The 15,845-nt window shown below is 42.7% G+C and overlaps 1 protein-coding gene across 7 annotated transcripts in view; it reads left to right on the plus strand.

The window, feature by feature from the left end:
- Positions 1 to 353: 353 nt before the first annotated feature.
- Positions 354 to 15,845, plus strand: part of GRM1 (glutamate metabotropic receptor 1) — a 179,368-nt gene continuing 163,876 nt past the window's right edge. For 2 of the 7 annotated variants that reach the window (XM_068184885.1, XM_068184884.1), the window contains exons 1-2: positions 354 to 555; positions 2,066 to 2,973. In XM_068184885.1, the coding sequence (XP_068040986.1) occupies positions 2,211 to 2,973 (763 nt within the window). In that variant the 5' untranslated portion in view covers positions 354 to 555; positions 2,066 to 2,210. Of the gene's footprint in view, positions 556 to 1,330; positions 1,643 to 2,065; positions 2,974 to 15,845 lie in introns of those variants that run through there. The other 5 variants (XM_068184887.1, XM_068184886.1, XM_068184883.1 and 2 more) reach the window with 4 other exon arrangements.

Genomic DNA, 15,845 nt, shown 5'->3' on the forward strand with positions numbered 1-15,845 from the left:
CAATGCCTTTTATGCCTTTATCTTTACAGGTGATTTACCTTGTTGCAGTGTATTTTTTCTGTTTTGTTTATTTCCCCCCAAATACAAATATTTATTTAAATAGCGAAGCCCTGCCCGTGAAGCAGAGCGGCACATTTCATTGTCTCGGGTCTCCCGAGTGTGGTCTGGGTCCCCTTCTAGCAGCAGCCTCTTGCTTTAACACTCACTCTTGCTAATTGAGGCAGGGAGATAATGAATTAAAAGCCACGAGAGGTGAGAGCCAACACCTCCCCTGCAGCCGCAGCGTGCTCAGGGTGATGTTTCCTTACTCGTTTATAAGACAATAGCCGAAAAAAATTAAGGAGGGGGAGAAAATGACTGAACCTTCTGTATGAGATAATGGATGAGACCGGGATGACCTGTTTTTTTCCTTGCGGTGGAGCGGTGCTGAAGACAGAGGGCACCCGCGCCCAGCCCACAGCCGTCGCTCCGCCGCCAGCGCGCCAGCTCGGGGCGGCCGGAGAGCCGCCAATGCCCGCTCCCAGCAGGCAGGGAACCACTGCCTCAGCCGGCCAGGTACGTCTCAGGGGTGACCCTCCGAGCGAAGCGCGGGGCTCAGCCGTGGGACGGCCCGCGGGGCGGGCGGGGCAGGCAGATGGCCCCGGGGAGACGGGGCTGCGGGGCTGCCCGCGGGAGCCTGCTTCGGGCGGCTCTGCCCGCCTGCGGGTGCGGACGCGCAGCCAGGACGGCGGCTCCCCTCGGAGCGTCGCCTTTCTCGGGACCGTCTCCAGCCCCCCGCGCCGCTCGGCGGACACGCAGCCCCGCCGGCCCCGGCACCCCTGCCCGCCGGCGGGGAGGGACGGAGCGGCGGCCAGCCCGGAGCGGTGCGTGCCGCGGCGGGCTCCGAGCGCCGGGAGGGGTGTGCGGGTGTGTGAGTGTGTGTGTGCGAGCAGTGCGTGTGCGTGTGCCAGCCACTGTGCGTGTGCATCCGGGGACAGCGCGGCAGCAGCTCCTGGCGGGGGGCAGAAGTTTTGGGGAAGCGCCCCGCAGTGCTGGCGGGCGGCCGAGCCGGCGGTGGCGGGGCCGGGACAGCGGGACACTGGAGCACCGAGGCAGCGGGGTGTCGGGACAGCGAGACAGGAGGCTGCGGGCAGGGGACACCGGGACAGGAAGACAGCGGACGGGGGTGCAGCGGGGCTGGGGCCCGCGGTCCAGCAGCCGCCCCGGCTGCCGGGCGCTGTCTCGGGTGCTGACGGCTCCTCGTGCAACAGGGACGCGGCCCGGCCGCGGAGGCAGCGGCGGCATCTTCTCTCGCAGCACGGCGTTCCAAGCCGCCAAGCCCGGTCGCCGGGCTCTCCGCCGCTCCCCGCCCGAAGCCCGTCTGCACGGCAGGCGTGCTGCTAAGGCACATCGGGGCTTTGCCCGCGGTTGCCTTAGTAACTAATATGTATTTTCTCCTGCTTTCATGTGTGTGTCCTTGACTGGATTACAGTTTTGCCCCCTACACATGAAAAAGTTAATCTAAACTGTAGAGTGCTTTTTTTCTTCCTCTCTTCGCTGACCTTTAAATGACATTTCTCATGGCTGGCAGGGCTCGCTTTCTCTTTTTACTCACATTATGGATGGAGAAAAGAAATGTCTAAACTGAGAAAGATGCCTTCAGGTAATCAGAACGCAAAGAAAGAAGCGCTCGTCACTCTGCTTTCGGGGCTGGGGCCGCTGGGGCCAGGCTAGGTCTCTTCTCTGACAAGCTGCCTACCTCCTGAAACTTTTAATACTTCCTGGGGGCAGAGGGGGTGTGTGCGCTGGCTGGAGATGTGGGAAATAGCCACCTTGGCTTGAAATGCAGACGCAAAAAGGATTGTAGAAACTCAACATACGTGAGTATGCATGATCATATACCAAGGCAAATAAATACATGATTTAATCCCTCTTGAAACTTCTTGTTGAGTGTCTTATTGAAGCACATTGCTCTGGGCTTTTGAGAAAGCAGTCACCTCTAACTGAGCAAAGTTGCTTTATCGAGCTCAGGTTTGACATCGATTTCCTGTTTAGCCCATTTTATCCCCTCTTTCTATGCCACCAGGTTAAAAGTCACTAGGATGACAGCTGTCCTGGCACCTTGAAGAGTGATGCTGTGAGGCTTCGCTGTGATGGTATTTGGAGCAACCTCAGGGTGACAGGCCATCATCGGGGAGAAGCAGATGCCATTTCCTACATGTTCTTAAACCATGTGCAGGCAAGGGGAGCCCATGAAATTCGTAACCTGGGTCTGGATGACATCGTGCAACAAAATGATTGGTGTGCTGCTGGTCTTTTTCCCTGCTCTGCTCCTGGAGATGGACGTGCTGCCCAAGAGTGGTGGTTGGAAGGTTCTTCTCTCTGCAGCCTCCTCACAACGGTCGGTGGCTCGGATGGATGGGGATGTCATCATCGGGGCCCTCTTCTCTGTCCATCACCAGCCACCAGCCGAGAAAGTGCCCGAGAGGAAGTGCGGGGAAATCAGGGAGCAATACGGCATCCAGAGAGTTGAAGCCATGTTTCACACTTTGGATAAAATTAATGCAGACCCAGTCCTGCTACCTAACATCACCCTGGGCAGTGAGATCCGAGACTCCTGCTGGCACTCCTCCGTGGCTCTGGAGCAAAGCATCGAGTTCATACGGGACTCTCTCATCTCCATCAGGGACGACAGGGACGGAGGCACCCGCTGCATTTCCGACTCGCAGACCCAGCCCCAGACCAGAGTGAAAAAGCCCATCGCGGGGGTCATCGGCCCCGGCTCCAGCTCAGTTGCTATCCAAGTCCAAAATCTGCTCCAGCTCTTCGACATCCCCCAGATTGCCTACTCTGCCACCAGCATCGACCTGAGCGACAAAACGCTGTACAAGTACTTCCTCAGGGTGGTCCCCTCCGACACGCTGCAGGCCAGGGCCATGCTTGACATCGTCAAGCGTTACAACTGGACCTACGTCTCCGCCGTGCACACGGAAGGTGGGTATGGGGCAGCCCCCGCCTTCCCGGGCCGGCCCCGGGGCGCTGCGCCCTCCGCGGCGGCTCCGGCAAGGACGCGCCTGTGCCGGGTCACCCGCCGGGACCCGGGCCGGGGCTGTGGCTCCTCCCCGGGAGAGCACCGGCCGCTGCCACCCGCGGGGACCGTGAGGCGAACGTGGAGAAGCGGGGGCGGGGGGGGGTGCGGGAGTGCCGTTCCGGGGGGCGGAGGGGGCCCTCCGGCTGCGAGCACCGGGAGCGAGGCTCGGCGGCGCAGGAACGCCCGCAAGGGATCGGGCGTCTCCCCGGCGGTCCCGGCGCTGTCCCCATTCCAACACAGAGTGGTTCGCGTGTTTGTAAATAAAAGTTAACAGATGTGAGCAGCTGGATGTGGCGCGGGCAGCTGCTCCCCTCCGGCTGGGCCGCGGCAGGTCCGTGGGGCTGATGTGCTCGGTTGCTACCATCGCTGGAAGTTTGACTAAACGGGATCAGGGCTCGTCAGGGACTCCAGGATTAGCTGCTGGCTTTACTGCGTGTGAACTGATTTCCTGGGTCTGCGAATAGTGAGGAAAGGAACCTGAAAACCCCTCCCCTGTCTCGGTAGTCCCTGCAAAGCCTTGTGCCCTGGGAAAGAGCAGGCAGAGACTCACGTCTTGTCTGCAGCTTGAGCAATAGTCAAAGCTATCGCTCTGCACAATCTGTTCATAGCCAACAGGTCTTCTTATTTTTAAATATCAAAAGAAAAATAGCAGTAATAACGTTATTTTAAAGAGGAGACATTGGTTTATAGCCAGGCTAGATGGACCAACATAAATTGCAACAGTAATTGCATTTGATAGAAAATAAACTTGTGATATATTATTGTGATATTTCTGTAGTCCAGTTATAGTCCTCAAAATGGGATTTCAAAGTATAAAATTGCAAATCTGACCACGTTATTGCTATAGCTTTGCAACTATTCTGTTTATCTGAGTGCATCTCTTGTATGGATTTGATTTATGATTCCCTGTGCTTACTGAGCTGACTCCACACCTTTCATTCTCACAGAGATGACTAAGTAAAATGAGGTAAGAACATATGTAGTGATAAAAAAAAAAAAAAAAAAGAATGTCCAGGAAGGGTTACGTATTTACAACATTTTGAAAGGAACTGGATTGATCTGGACACCAAAACCAGAAAATGCTGCGATTTGAGGGGGCTGGGGAACAAGTGAGAGCATGAAGCAATGACCTGACATTTGCAGTTCATTTATGCCCTGTTCAGATGAGAAAATGAGCTGCTAGCAAGATTCCAACATGAACTATTAAGATTTTCTATTGTTGACAGATATGATTAGATCTTGTGGGAGGCCAGGATGACAAATAAACATGAAAGGGGTAAATTCTTTATTGATCTAAATAGTCATCTTTCCCTTCAAGACACTCTGGGGTGCTCTGTTAATTCACTGTGCCTGAGGAGTTGCGTCAAGGGACTGGCTGCCTCTCTGCCCCACTCATGTTAACATTAGTGGACCTTACCTCTTTTGGGAAAGACAACAACCTCTGAAGGTTCATTTAAAAAAATCATTATAAGCAGCAACTTCAGTCATTGCTCGTGAGAAATTTTAATTAGATACCTATTTTTATGAATGTTACTGACTGATGAAAAATAATTGTTACAAGATATTTTTAGACTTCTGAAGTGATACTTTTGAAAATAGGGGTAGCCCACAGGGCAACACTCCTCTTAGGAAAAGTCACAACAATTTCACAGATCATGCAGCTTGAGAGTCAGATTTGCTTTTTTGTTATTAATCTCTGTCTGTCATTCCTTTATTGTTAAATTAAAGCAAAAAAAAAGTCACTGAAATTATGTAACACGCTTCAACTTTTGCATTTCTTTCCAGAAAGACAAGTTATTGACCCCCACCCAATTGCTGTTGGGTAGATTCCAAAGACTTTTTTTTCCTTCTATTTAAAGTGAAGTTAGTATTCATTAAAATCGGTGTAAATGGTTGCATTTCTGTTGCTTCAAATCCCATGCATTCACTGCATTGTTAAAGGTGAAATCATTCCTCGCAGACAACACAAAGCCACTCTGAATAATAGTCTGAGCAGAGCTGTCCATCCATGCTATGTTTGGAAATATGGGGATAAAGTGTAGTCAGAAACATTCCTCCTCCACAATTACTCATAGGCCTCTACACAGTCTTTATGGTGGGCTGCAAAATGTGCTGGGTGGAATTCTAGGGCATCACTGGTTGGAGAATATATTCAGCAGAGACTGTGAGGAAGGGGCATGTTTCTAGGAAATGCACAGGTTGACACTGTGAAGAAGTTAATTCCTTTCCCTTCCAAGATCCAGTTTGGCCCCCTTTCCAGAGCAGAAAATCTTCTTTCTTCCTACCTGACCTCTGGTTCTTATGGGGACGGACAATGCTCAGCTCTTGTAGGTGCCCAGCCACAAGGGGATGCAGTGAGACCACTGAGCTGACTGACCGCCTGTGCCAGCGAGCCACACTCCGCACTCCTCACTGACCCAGGGCAGAGTCATGGAAACTGCCCAGACAGATGAGCCCTTTCCCAGCCTGCACCATGCAGCTCCTCTGCTTACCCTTCCTCTGCTCCTGCAGCCTAACTGAAGTTGACTGAATGCCAAAACCAATACCTGGATACACAATTATAATTTTAATGATAATAAAAAAAAATTGCACCTAATTTCTTGCCCAAGTTTCTTAACTTGAAGCCTATACATGCCGTAAGAATGAACATAAAGAGGTCATCCATATAGGATGATGTCTTTAAGTTGTTTGCATTTGACATGGAAATTTATTCTTCATGTGCCAATATGATAATTAATTAGTGATGATGACTTTTAACTATACTCAGTCTCCACACTCTGGTACATGAAGCTGCATGGAGATATGCCAGACCTGTTGGTGTCTTTTACACAGTGGTTTATTAAGAAGTATAAACATTATCTGGGTAGAACCTTCTCAGTCAATAAAATCTGTTTTCAAAGGTCCACATAACATATTGCTCCTTTTAGCTTAAAATTTACACATAAAACTCCACATTAAAGCAGAAAGAAAAGGGTTTAGTTATTTTGTTATGTATCTCAGTTGAGCATAGTTGCCCATCATGAGAGTCAATTTTTTCCCAGAGTGGGCAACAGTCATTAAATGCTTTAACAAATCTGTGCATCTGTCAGTGTCAGGCTGTATGACTATATAGTAGTTGCAAAGCATTTTCAAGGCTATTATTTTTTTAAGTTTTCTTCAAAGATAATTCAATGTTGGAGTTCTTGGCATGTCTATATCTCAGATTTTAGGCTTGAAAGTCATTCTTATCTTGAAATGCACATAAGTGGGTGCTGAACTTTGAGCCAAAGCTTCCTATGGAAATCAAAGGCATCAAAAAGTACATGGGTTAAAATTGGGCACAATGCTTAGTGTGATAAGGGCAGAAGAAGTGACACATATCAAGGGTAACTTTCCAAGTAAGATATTCTGGTCTTTAGCAAGATAACCTCAGAGTCAGGTATTCTCAACTTAGACCAGGCAGCCACTGGTGTTTTGGTAACACTGTGAAGAATTACAGGGTACACTTTCTCCCTTTCCTGGGGAAGAGCCCCCAGGCTACCTCCAGAACAAGGCAAGACACAGCAAGGACCACTGCTGTGCTACTTTCATGCTGAAGGCAGAGAAAATGAATTTCTGGGGTTGCCACCAGAAAATGCAGAGTGGTTATGAGATCACTGTAGGTTATACTGACTTCCAAAACCCACAAGACATCTGCACCCTGGCTAGTGATCGACATGAAGCCTCCACCAAATCCCTCACTTTTACCTGTTCCTCTTGTACATGGTGCAGGAGAGATGATGGTGTAAGTAGTCCTTTTATCACCTCATCTTCTAAGTACCTCACTTCTGAATAAGCCAATAGAAATACTTAGCACCTGTACCTGGATTCCATTTCAATCATTGCCTACCTGTTAGCCTTATAAAATGTATGTGAGCATTCATTTGAATGCTGTTTGTAATTTATGGACCATGCTTACGCTTTATTGTACAAATACCCCTTTATAAACAAGATTTCCATCTCAACAGATCAACATGCAGACTTTGCAGAAGCAACTTTGGAAATGGAATGATTAAGATAATTGCACCAAATTTGTACTGTTTAGAAATTAATTTTAGAGAACAGTGAAATGTTTCTGGACTTGATTAAATTTTGTCAGATTTATATTGCCAGGCTGTTCCTTTTTCTTGAGTATAAGGCTTAAAATGAACTATGATGAAGCAGATGGAACAATTGTAAAGACTTTCAGATCAAAGTAGATGGTAAGTATATTATCTTCACGACGATTTTTGATAACCTGACTGCTGTACACTATCCATTGTACATGGATAACCACAAACATGGTTATATGTGTTGGAAAGAGGATGGAAAGGAACGAGTCCTGTACTTTATTGCAAATTTCACAAGAAATAAGTTCATTCAGTAGAACCCACTAAAGTAGCTTTAGATATGCTAGAAGATAACACTTCTCTTTAAAGATAAGTGGGGCTATATTGATCAAATAGCTCGATTGAATGATTTTCATAAAATTGTGTTTAATTTCTCAAAGGTGTTTCTGACAATGTTGTATTATTAATTCTATGGTGTCACTCAATGATTAATACTTTTTGATAAAATTATAGTCAGGCAACAGAATAAGGAATTCCAGTTCAAATGTTTGGAATTCTAGAGAGTGCAAATGTTTCTATAGATACCAACAATTACAAAAATGGTCTTATTAGGAGCATTAGGTTAAGCTCATGTAGTGGTATGAATTGTGCTGAGATGTGTGCTCATAAATGCATATTTCAATCTACTTTGTTTTGTGTTTAACTTGTTTCACTAATCATCTTCAGAGGCTTTGTGACACAAAAAAAAGGAAAGGCATATATTTCAAGGAAAAAAGAAATTAGCTTCAAAACAAGTATCCCTACACTGGATGGGTCCCATTAATTGTATTAATTAGAAGGTACTTGGAGAATAATTTTCATAGATCAACATTGGAAAAATTATGGTTGGTAACAAACACTGTAGCGATCAAGAAGAATTCCTTCTTGAAAATTTATTGCTTTGCATTCCTCCTAAATTCACAAATAGTATAGCTTTTCAACTACACAACTGGCAGCTGCATGAGTTATATCAGCTCAAAAGGTTCATCGAACTCCTGTGCCTGCCTTCTCAGCAATACTGCTAGAGTTCATATTTATCAGTCAGCACAATGCATACATTTGTGCTTTATTTTTTTCTACATTATGTCCTTGCTATCAGAGTTTTATGTCCTACAATCTTTGTTAACTCCTGCCGGTTTCTTGTCTCACTGAAGACTTTTAAAAATGTAAAATGACCTTAGCTTTCTCAAAAAGCTACATCCAAATGCCTCTAAAATATACCATTGAACCTTAGGTTCATAACATGGAGGTGCTTGCACTGAGGTTTCTTAGACAGAAAACAAAAAGCTAAAAATATGAAGTAAAATGGAGTAAATTCATATAACTAAGGAAGTGTCACCCACTGAGAAAGATTCTTTAGGGGCTTGATACATCAGTGAGCTGGTAACTGTAGTGAGAGACCAGAAGCATTGCACCTGCCACATGCAGCCCAGAAAAATGCTGATCAAAACCATTACTAACTGGGGCTCCCTGACCCTTGCGAAGCAATACAGGGATTTCAGTTTATCTTCTGGGTGGCAGGAGTGCTTGCTGCATAAGCCGCTGTCACAGATGGCAGTAATGAACACATGTGCCTGCAGCCTGAACTGGAGGGCCAGGAATCGATTGGACATGATTGCACCTGAAATTACTGTACTTTCACCCGTGGGTATCTAATGAATGCTAAGAGTTATCACCAGAGATGGTTGGAGAGAGGTGTGTAAGGGACAAATGCCATCCAGTGGGCAACCAGCTCAGGTTTGCAGTCTAATTTTTCAATAGTGTTTTCTCAAACACTATTATTACTGTTATTGCTATTAATGTGCATCTTAAAGGACAACTTCTAAATCTGCTTTGCCAGCAGAAAGTTGGCTGTTGAGAGAGAGGCTGAATATGAAAAGAAAAAAGAGCAGGACAGAGCACAGTTCCAGTCTGTAGCAAGTTCCCAAGTCCTAGGACTACCAGCCACCGACTAACATTTCCTTTAGGAGTTTGTCCAGTCCCATTTTGTATCATTTATACTTTAGTCTCTAGAATCACAGAATGGTTAAGTTTGGAACAGAGCACTGGAGGTCATCTAATCCAGCCTCCCTGCTCAAGTAGGGTCCACTAAAGCATATTACTCAGGATTTTGTCCAGATGGCTTTTGTATATTTCCTGGGGAGGAGATTCCACAATCTTTCTGGTCAGCCTGTTCCAGTGCTCAGTAACACAGTAAAGAAGTTCTCCCTTAATCTTATAAATTAATTGTATCTTGTGTGAATAAATGTTTCCTTAAAACTATTCTTTGATAACTGCATTACCTTCAGAAGTTCATACAAGACTGTTCATCATTTGTTAATGCTGATCATTATTCTGTACTTCTAATTCCAATATGAAATGTGGGCAAGCAGAGCTACATTCAGTATTCAGGGTGGGGGTACACTGTGGTTAAACTCCCTTGTCAGGTAACAATTTCAGTATTGCTCTCAGACCTTTCCTGATAAACTTCCAGTTGTCCATTACTTTTTAAATTACCACCATGCATAACATGAATGCTGTCAGAAAATACCTTAAAATTACCACAAAATCTTCTTTGTAAATGGCAAGGCTTACTTCAGAGGCCAATGTTGTGCACAGGGCTATCCTTGTGTGTTATCCTTATTTTATTAACACGAATTTTGTTTCCTACACTTTGGTTCCTATCTGTTAGACAATTATTAATCCAGGACCTTCTGTTGTATCCTGTGTTATCTCTATTTCTGTCAGAGACTTTAATAAGAGACCTCATCAAAAGCTTTCTTAAATCCTAAGTACTATATAGTATTACCCATATGACTACCTCCTCCAAAAAAGAAGTCTATTTAGCTTCTGAGATATGTGGGTTTTTTTCTGAAAAGTTATGTTAGTTTTTTCCTGATATGACATATTTATTTGTTTGTACCTTAATACTCTTTTGTCACGGTTCCTACCAATTAGCTTTGTGAAGAAATATCTGAAGTCTACAGAAATATCATGTCTGTTGTTCACTGGATTACCCTCTATGCCTCTCTACTCTCCATAAATTCAGTTAAAAATGAAAACTGATATGTGAAAATATAAAATTGCTTTTTCTACTTTACTGCTTGCTTTTGTGCTAAGGCCTCTGTAACTGGTATTAACATGCCACAATAGAAAATCAGCTGGTATTGGAAATTTGTTGAGTCCACCATATGAAATTGGATTTGTTCTAAAATACATTCTATTGACACTCAGAGACAATGGTTCACTTCTATCCTACACAAGGAATGACCATTGTGGGAGAACTCTCCTATCCGCCTTCGCTGGCAGTGCAGACTGAGGGAATTAATTTAACTTTTCTGTTGTGGTTTTATCTTCCCTGAGTGCTCTCTTTATATAATTGGCTATCATTGAATATCAGGCTAGTTTCCCATTTCTTGAATATTTGAAGAATGGTGGGTTATTAGATTCTATGCCTTTATGTCTCAGAATTGTTTCATCTTGTTTTTTTCTGGTTTTGTATTTCAATTGTCAAGGTATACTCTGTTTTCTTTCCCTCATTAGGACACAACTTAGACTTTTCAAAGTATTTGTTTTAATTTTATTTATTTTGTTTTGTTTATTTTAATAGCATTAGGAAATTTACTTTTTTGCTTTATCATGCCAGCTTTCATAATCCTTTTAGAACTTTGGCTCTGAGTATTCCTGACAAGTTTTTATGGAATTTTTTTAGTATTTCACTCTTTTGGCTACTCCTTTTAATGTCCTTGAAATTAGCTTTCTCATCTTGATATAATTTGTTTTGCTTTGAATTAAACATTACTTTAACTGATTTTTTATTTCACATGTAGCTCTTTTCTGTCCAAATATCACAATTGCAGACCACTTTTTGGATAGTTAGGTCTTAACAATTTGTATATGGCTTAAGACTAAATCAAGAGTTGTTGCTTCTTTTGTGAGTTCAATGAGCAAATGAGTAACACAAGAAACACATGAAAAAGAAATCAATGCACAGTATGTAAGGCTTGCCTTCATTTTCCATTATCTAACCTGCAGTCTGGCACTGCTACCTACAGAGCCAGAGTGTCTTAATAGCATTTTGTGACATGGGCATTGTGCATCACAAGCAGTTTCCTCATCTGCTGAGCCACTGCCTACGTGGCTTGTGTCTATCAAAACCAGTGTGATTTGTTCAAACAATTTCCATTCATAATCTCTCTTGAATATTTTTCTAAACAAATGAACTTCTTAAAGGATATTTGAATTATATTAACAGCCATCAATGATTTATAAGTCCCTTGAAAATTCGACAGTATTATTTTAAGCATGGGCATTTGGCAGTTCCGGTAGACAAAGCAGAGATAATCAAGTCCTGTGCAAGTGTAGCAATAAGGCACCTATCAAATTCTCATTGAAGGTAATTGGTGGCCCACTGTGGACTCCAGTGGGTCCTGAATGGAGCTCAGCATAGCCATCAGATATTGTCTTTTCAGGTTATTGAGCTGACAATACTCAGAAAGCTGTAAAAATCTGCAGGGGTTGTGAATTCCACATCTAGGTGTATGCCATAGTTAATTGGGAGTAGTGTAAAATTGTGTGAAAACAAAACTGTGTTTGTTGGATTTGCATAGATATTAGAGGATATTCAGATACATAACATTTTCCTTCCAACTAGAAGGAGGCTGAATCTAGTTCTTCCCATTCAAACTCCTCAGTGAATTTAACACTTGTTTCTCTTTGCAAAATGTTTGAGGAACAAGCCTTCATTTTCTTAAATGCAGTGGTTTCACCAGCAACATTCATCCTTATTCATCTGCGGATACAGATGGGTTTGCACAAGCTAGTAATTTCCCAGACATTTATTCAAACAAAACTCATCCTGGAAAACAGCAATAAGAGCCAGACATGAATATTGCTCGAATGACAACTATTGGGAATCTGAATAAGTGTTCATAAATACTCTCTTAAAATGTTTGGCCATGCTCCATTGAACATTGAATATCTTTTCCTAGGTGGAGTAGAATATAAAAGATAAATTTGCAATTAATTGCCAGGAAGTGAGAAAACCTTTGAAGACTGTTTTTAAGCCTTTCTTACCCATGTGGTGTTGTGGAAAGGCTTCAACAAATAGAAATTTGGCATGTAGAAGTTTGTGCTGGATATTCAAATTGGTGATCCTCCTAATGAGAATGTATTTCCCTAACTGCAAGTTCCACATGAGTAGATTTCAGTCTCTTGCCAAAACAGCAAATATGTGAAACTGAATATTGGTAGTACTGTTAAGAAATGCTGTGTTACGAGCATTGGGAAACTGTAGGATTATTTGAGAGATTAAAAAGTAAAAATACACTCCTATTGAACTATTCAGAAAGGGTTACAGTGGCAGGCTTACAGTATTCTTTTGGAGGATTCCCTTATTTTCCAGGCTGTATTTCCTGGGAGGATAAACCCATTCAGCATCGGATTAAAAACTCTACAGCTGTCAGCTATATGAAGCAAAGTGCTGAGCTGGGACAGCTGCTCCACTGGAGCAAGTGTCCCCGTGTCGAAGATTTTGAGTAGGTGGAATGAGCCAGACAGCAGACCTGACAGCGGCCCTGGCAGACTGGGTGTCGCTTAGTCTTTTCTTGTTCCCTTCCATCCTCAAGGCACTACAATTTTGGCTCTCAGGTGTCACTGCATTTCCAGTTAAATAGGCTTAACCTTCCTCTTTCAGGTGGATACCTGCACAACTCAAACCATTCTTTGTCCCCTGTCAAGTTAGACTAGGACACCAACATGTGACAGCTCAGTCTGGGCATACTAAGTGAAATGATATCAGTGTGTGTCACCTAGAGGCAGAATTCCTTCCCTTCCACATAGTGCCAACCTGGAAATGTTGTTACAACAGGACGGTTCTCCAGGAGTTCCTTATGGATTTGTCACCAAACTCAGAAAGAGATAAACAATACTGTATTGAACATATGACCCTAACCATGCCCTAGTCGTGTCCCTCAATGCTGGCATCCTGAAAAAGGGTAGAATAAGGATGTAGTAAAAGTGGCATTGAGACAGTAATGTGCAAAACTGATGCTGTGAAGTTGAGTGAGTCAACAAATATTGATTTCAATCTATTATAGAGCAGCCAAAAATGGACAGTATTGAGTTATACCAAAAACCCAAACACAAAAGACAAATGAGCTATGCCAGACAGCTCTGACTACCAAGACAGCAATCCTCAGAATAATAGTAAGATGGTGATGCAGACTTCGGCTGACAAAAACCTGTAATTAAATTAAAACAAATCAGTGTGATGCTATGAAGAATTGCTCTTCTCAAACAAACCTGATTTTATTCCCTAATGAAAATGCAAACTTGGTAGTTACAGATTGAAAGTGCAGATCAAGTATCTTGGATTTCTTTTCAGGCACTGAATCAGTATTACAGAATATTTTTATTGAAAAAGCACTGTGCAATGTCAGAAAAACAGATGCCCCATAAATTTAAGCTCAGCACATTGATCTCAGCAAGTCAAGGGTGACCATCAAGTATAGCTTACATAGGAGAATTGTGTCCTTGAAAGAAGTCCTAATACACTTTATGATTATAGAGGAACTATGTATAAAAAAATTCCCAACCCAAAAGCTAATGTCATCCTTGAGAAAGTGGGAACTTCACCTTAATCTAAGGATTATTACTTTTAATTTTGATATTTGTTCAGTTCTGCTGTCAACTTTTAAAAATCAATATTAAAATATTGAAAAGAGAGATAAAACTCTGAATGATTTGAGGGCTGGAAAATTTGCTTGATGGCAGCTTAATCTGTCTGTTTTTTTTAAAAGGAGATGCAGTTTTATGTGTCAAAAATGCTTCCTTTCCTCTAAGCAAACAAAGGCCCTGGGAACTACAGGGCACTGCATCCTGGTAGTTAAATGCAAAACAAACACTGATTGCTGGTAAGCCAACAAATTCCAATTAGAAAAAGACCAATGTTTTCACTTGTGGTGGTGATTAATCACTGAGATAAATGACTGAGGAAAGTTCAAACTTTTGATGTTGTCTAATCAAAATTAACTGCAGATATTCCAGAACAGTTTTATTTGAAATGCATGTCACTGAACACAGCACAGCTGGATCTGGAGCAAAGGTATGGGCTGGAATTTGATAGGTGCTAGTAGACAGGTAATAAGAGCTGACAATTATTTTCTCATTAAATCTTATTCATTTGTGAACAGTTTTAGTTATGTAAGGAGGTGAGAAAAATGTTTTATGTGAAGAATATCTTAATATTTTTTTATTCAGCTGCCTAGGAACATCCAAAGTATACTGTGCTGTGGATACTGATTGTAGAGGAAGAGAAACTCAGAACAAAATAGTCCCATCAGTCATATTAAGCCTACTGTTTCAGTTTACATGCAGTATTTTAAGTCAGTATTTGTCCTCTCATCAGCAATTGGTGTCTGTAACGCATTTTTCCCTTAGAGTACATAGCCCCATTTCCTACTGGCTTTGTTTGCTTGGGGGAAATTTCCATTTGCATGTGGAATTTATATTTCACTTATTCTCTTACTTGTGACAGAGATGTTGGCCTCTGTGACTGAAGAAAACCGCGAGTTTTCTAAAAAGATGCAATGACATTTTCCAGAGGTCTCACCAATTAGAATACTGCTTTGTACCTAAAATGATTTAATTCATGTGACAACCCATGCAAAGTAAATGAATTGAAAAGCACTATGAAAGAAAGCTAGAACTTGATAGCTAGGTTAATTAACATTCTTACCCAGCAGTTTTTCTAGAAATTAATTCTGTGCTGAATTTCTGATTATCTGTTTTAATTTTAGGAGATATAATATGGACATCAATATTTTCTGGTTGTTTCAGATCCCAACCAACATATCATAACACAATGCCTTCATGCAATGAACATCTCAGTGTTCTTTTACAAGACAACTTAGAGTATAGCCATGTTTGTAAAATCCTTTGTCCTTGTCACATCATGTACTTCTGACTTTCTACTGAGTCCAAATATATGTGAAATAATGCATTCCACCTTTGGCATCGAGGTGTTGTTTTCTGTGAAGTGAGAAACAGGAATGCACTGGCACCATGAATATCCAGAGTCACATAACTGCTTTTTATAGCTCATATCCAGAGAACACAGGAATAATAGCATTGTCTTCAAATTTCTGGTAAAACATCTGTATTCAGAACTATGGTTTGACTGTAATGAAGTCAATAGGAGCTACTGACTGACTTTTAGCCATGATGATACTGAGTGATGATCCTGTAAGGTGCAGAATACTCTTGCTTGATCCCAAATGGCAAGTGAATGCTATCTTAACTTCAAGCACTTGGATTATGGAGGGCAAGAACTAACCACACACTTAGACAATGCAGTTTTGGGAGTAGATTGGAATCACAGCAGTGCCCAGTGCCCTACAAGATGAGGCTGGTTGTGCTTATCTCACATTAAAGACAGGCTTTCTACCGATAAAGCCTTGTAAGGGACTCTGCAGTGGGTTAGTCTGGGGGAAACCAAAGAGCCGTAGAACTGTGCATATCAAGGGATTATGAAAATTGATGAGTAGGTTAAATGAAGACAGGCTGCAACCCACTGGAGAAAAAAGGCAGGATTTTGGATGTGCTGTTTTGAAGTGACAATAAAAGTTGGTGGCTGCTGCCTTTCTTAATTTAAAGTGAAGTGCTAAAAAAACTGATTAGGTTTGCTTTCT

Source organism: Anomalospiza imberbis, chromosome 3 (assembly GCF_031753505.1).
Source record: "Anomalospiza imberbis isolate Cuckoo-Finch-1a 21T00152 chromosome 3, ASM3175350v1, whole genome shotgun sequence".
In the NCBI taxonomy this organism is placed as follows: Eukaryota; Metazoa; Chordata; class Aves; order Passeriformes; family Viduidae; genus Anomalospiza; species Anomalospiza imberbis.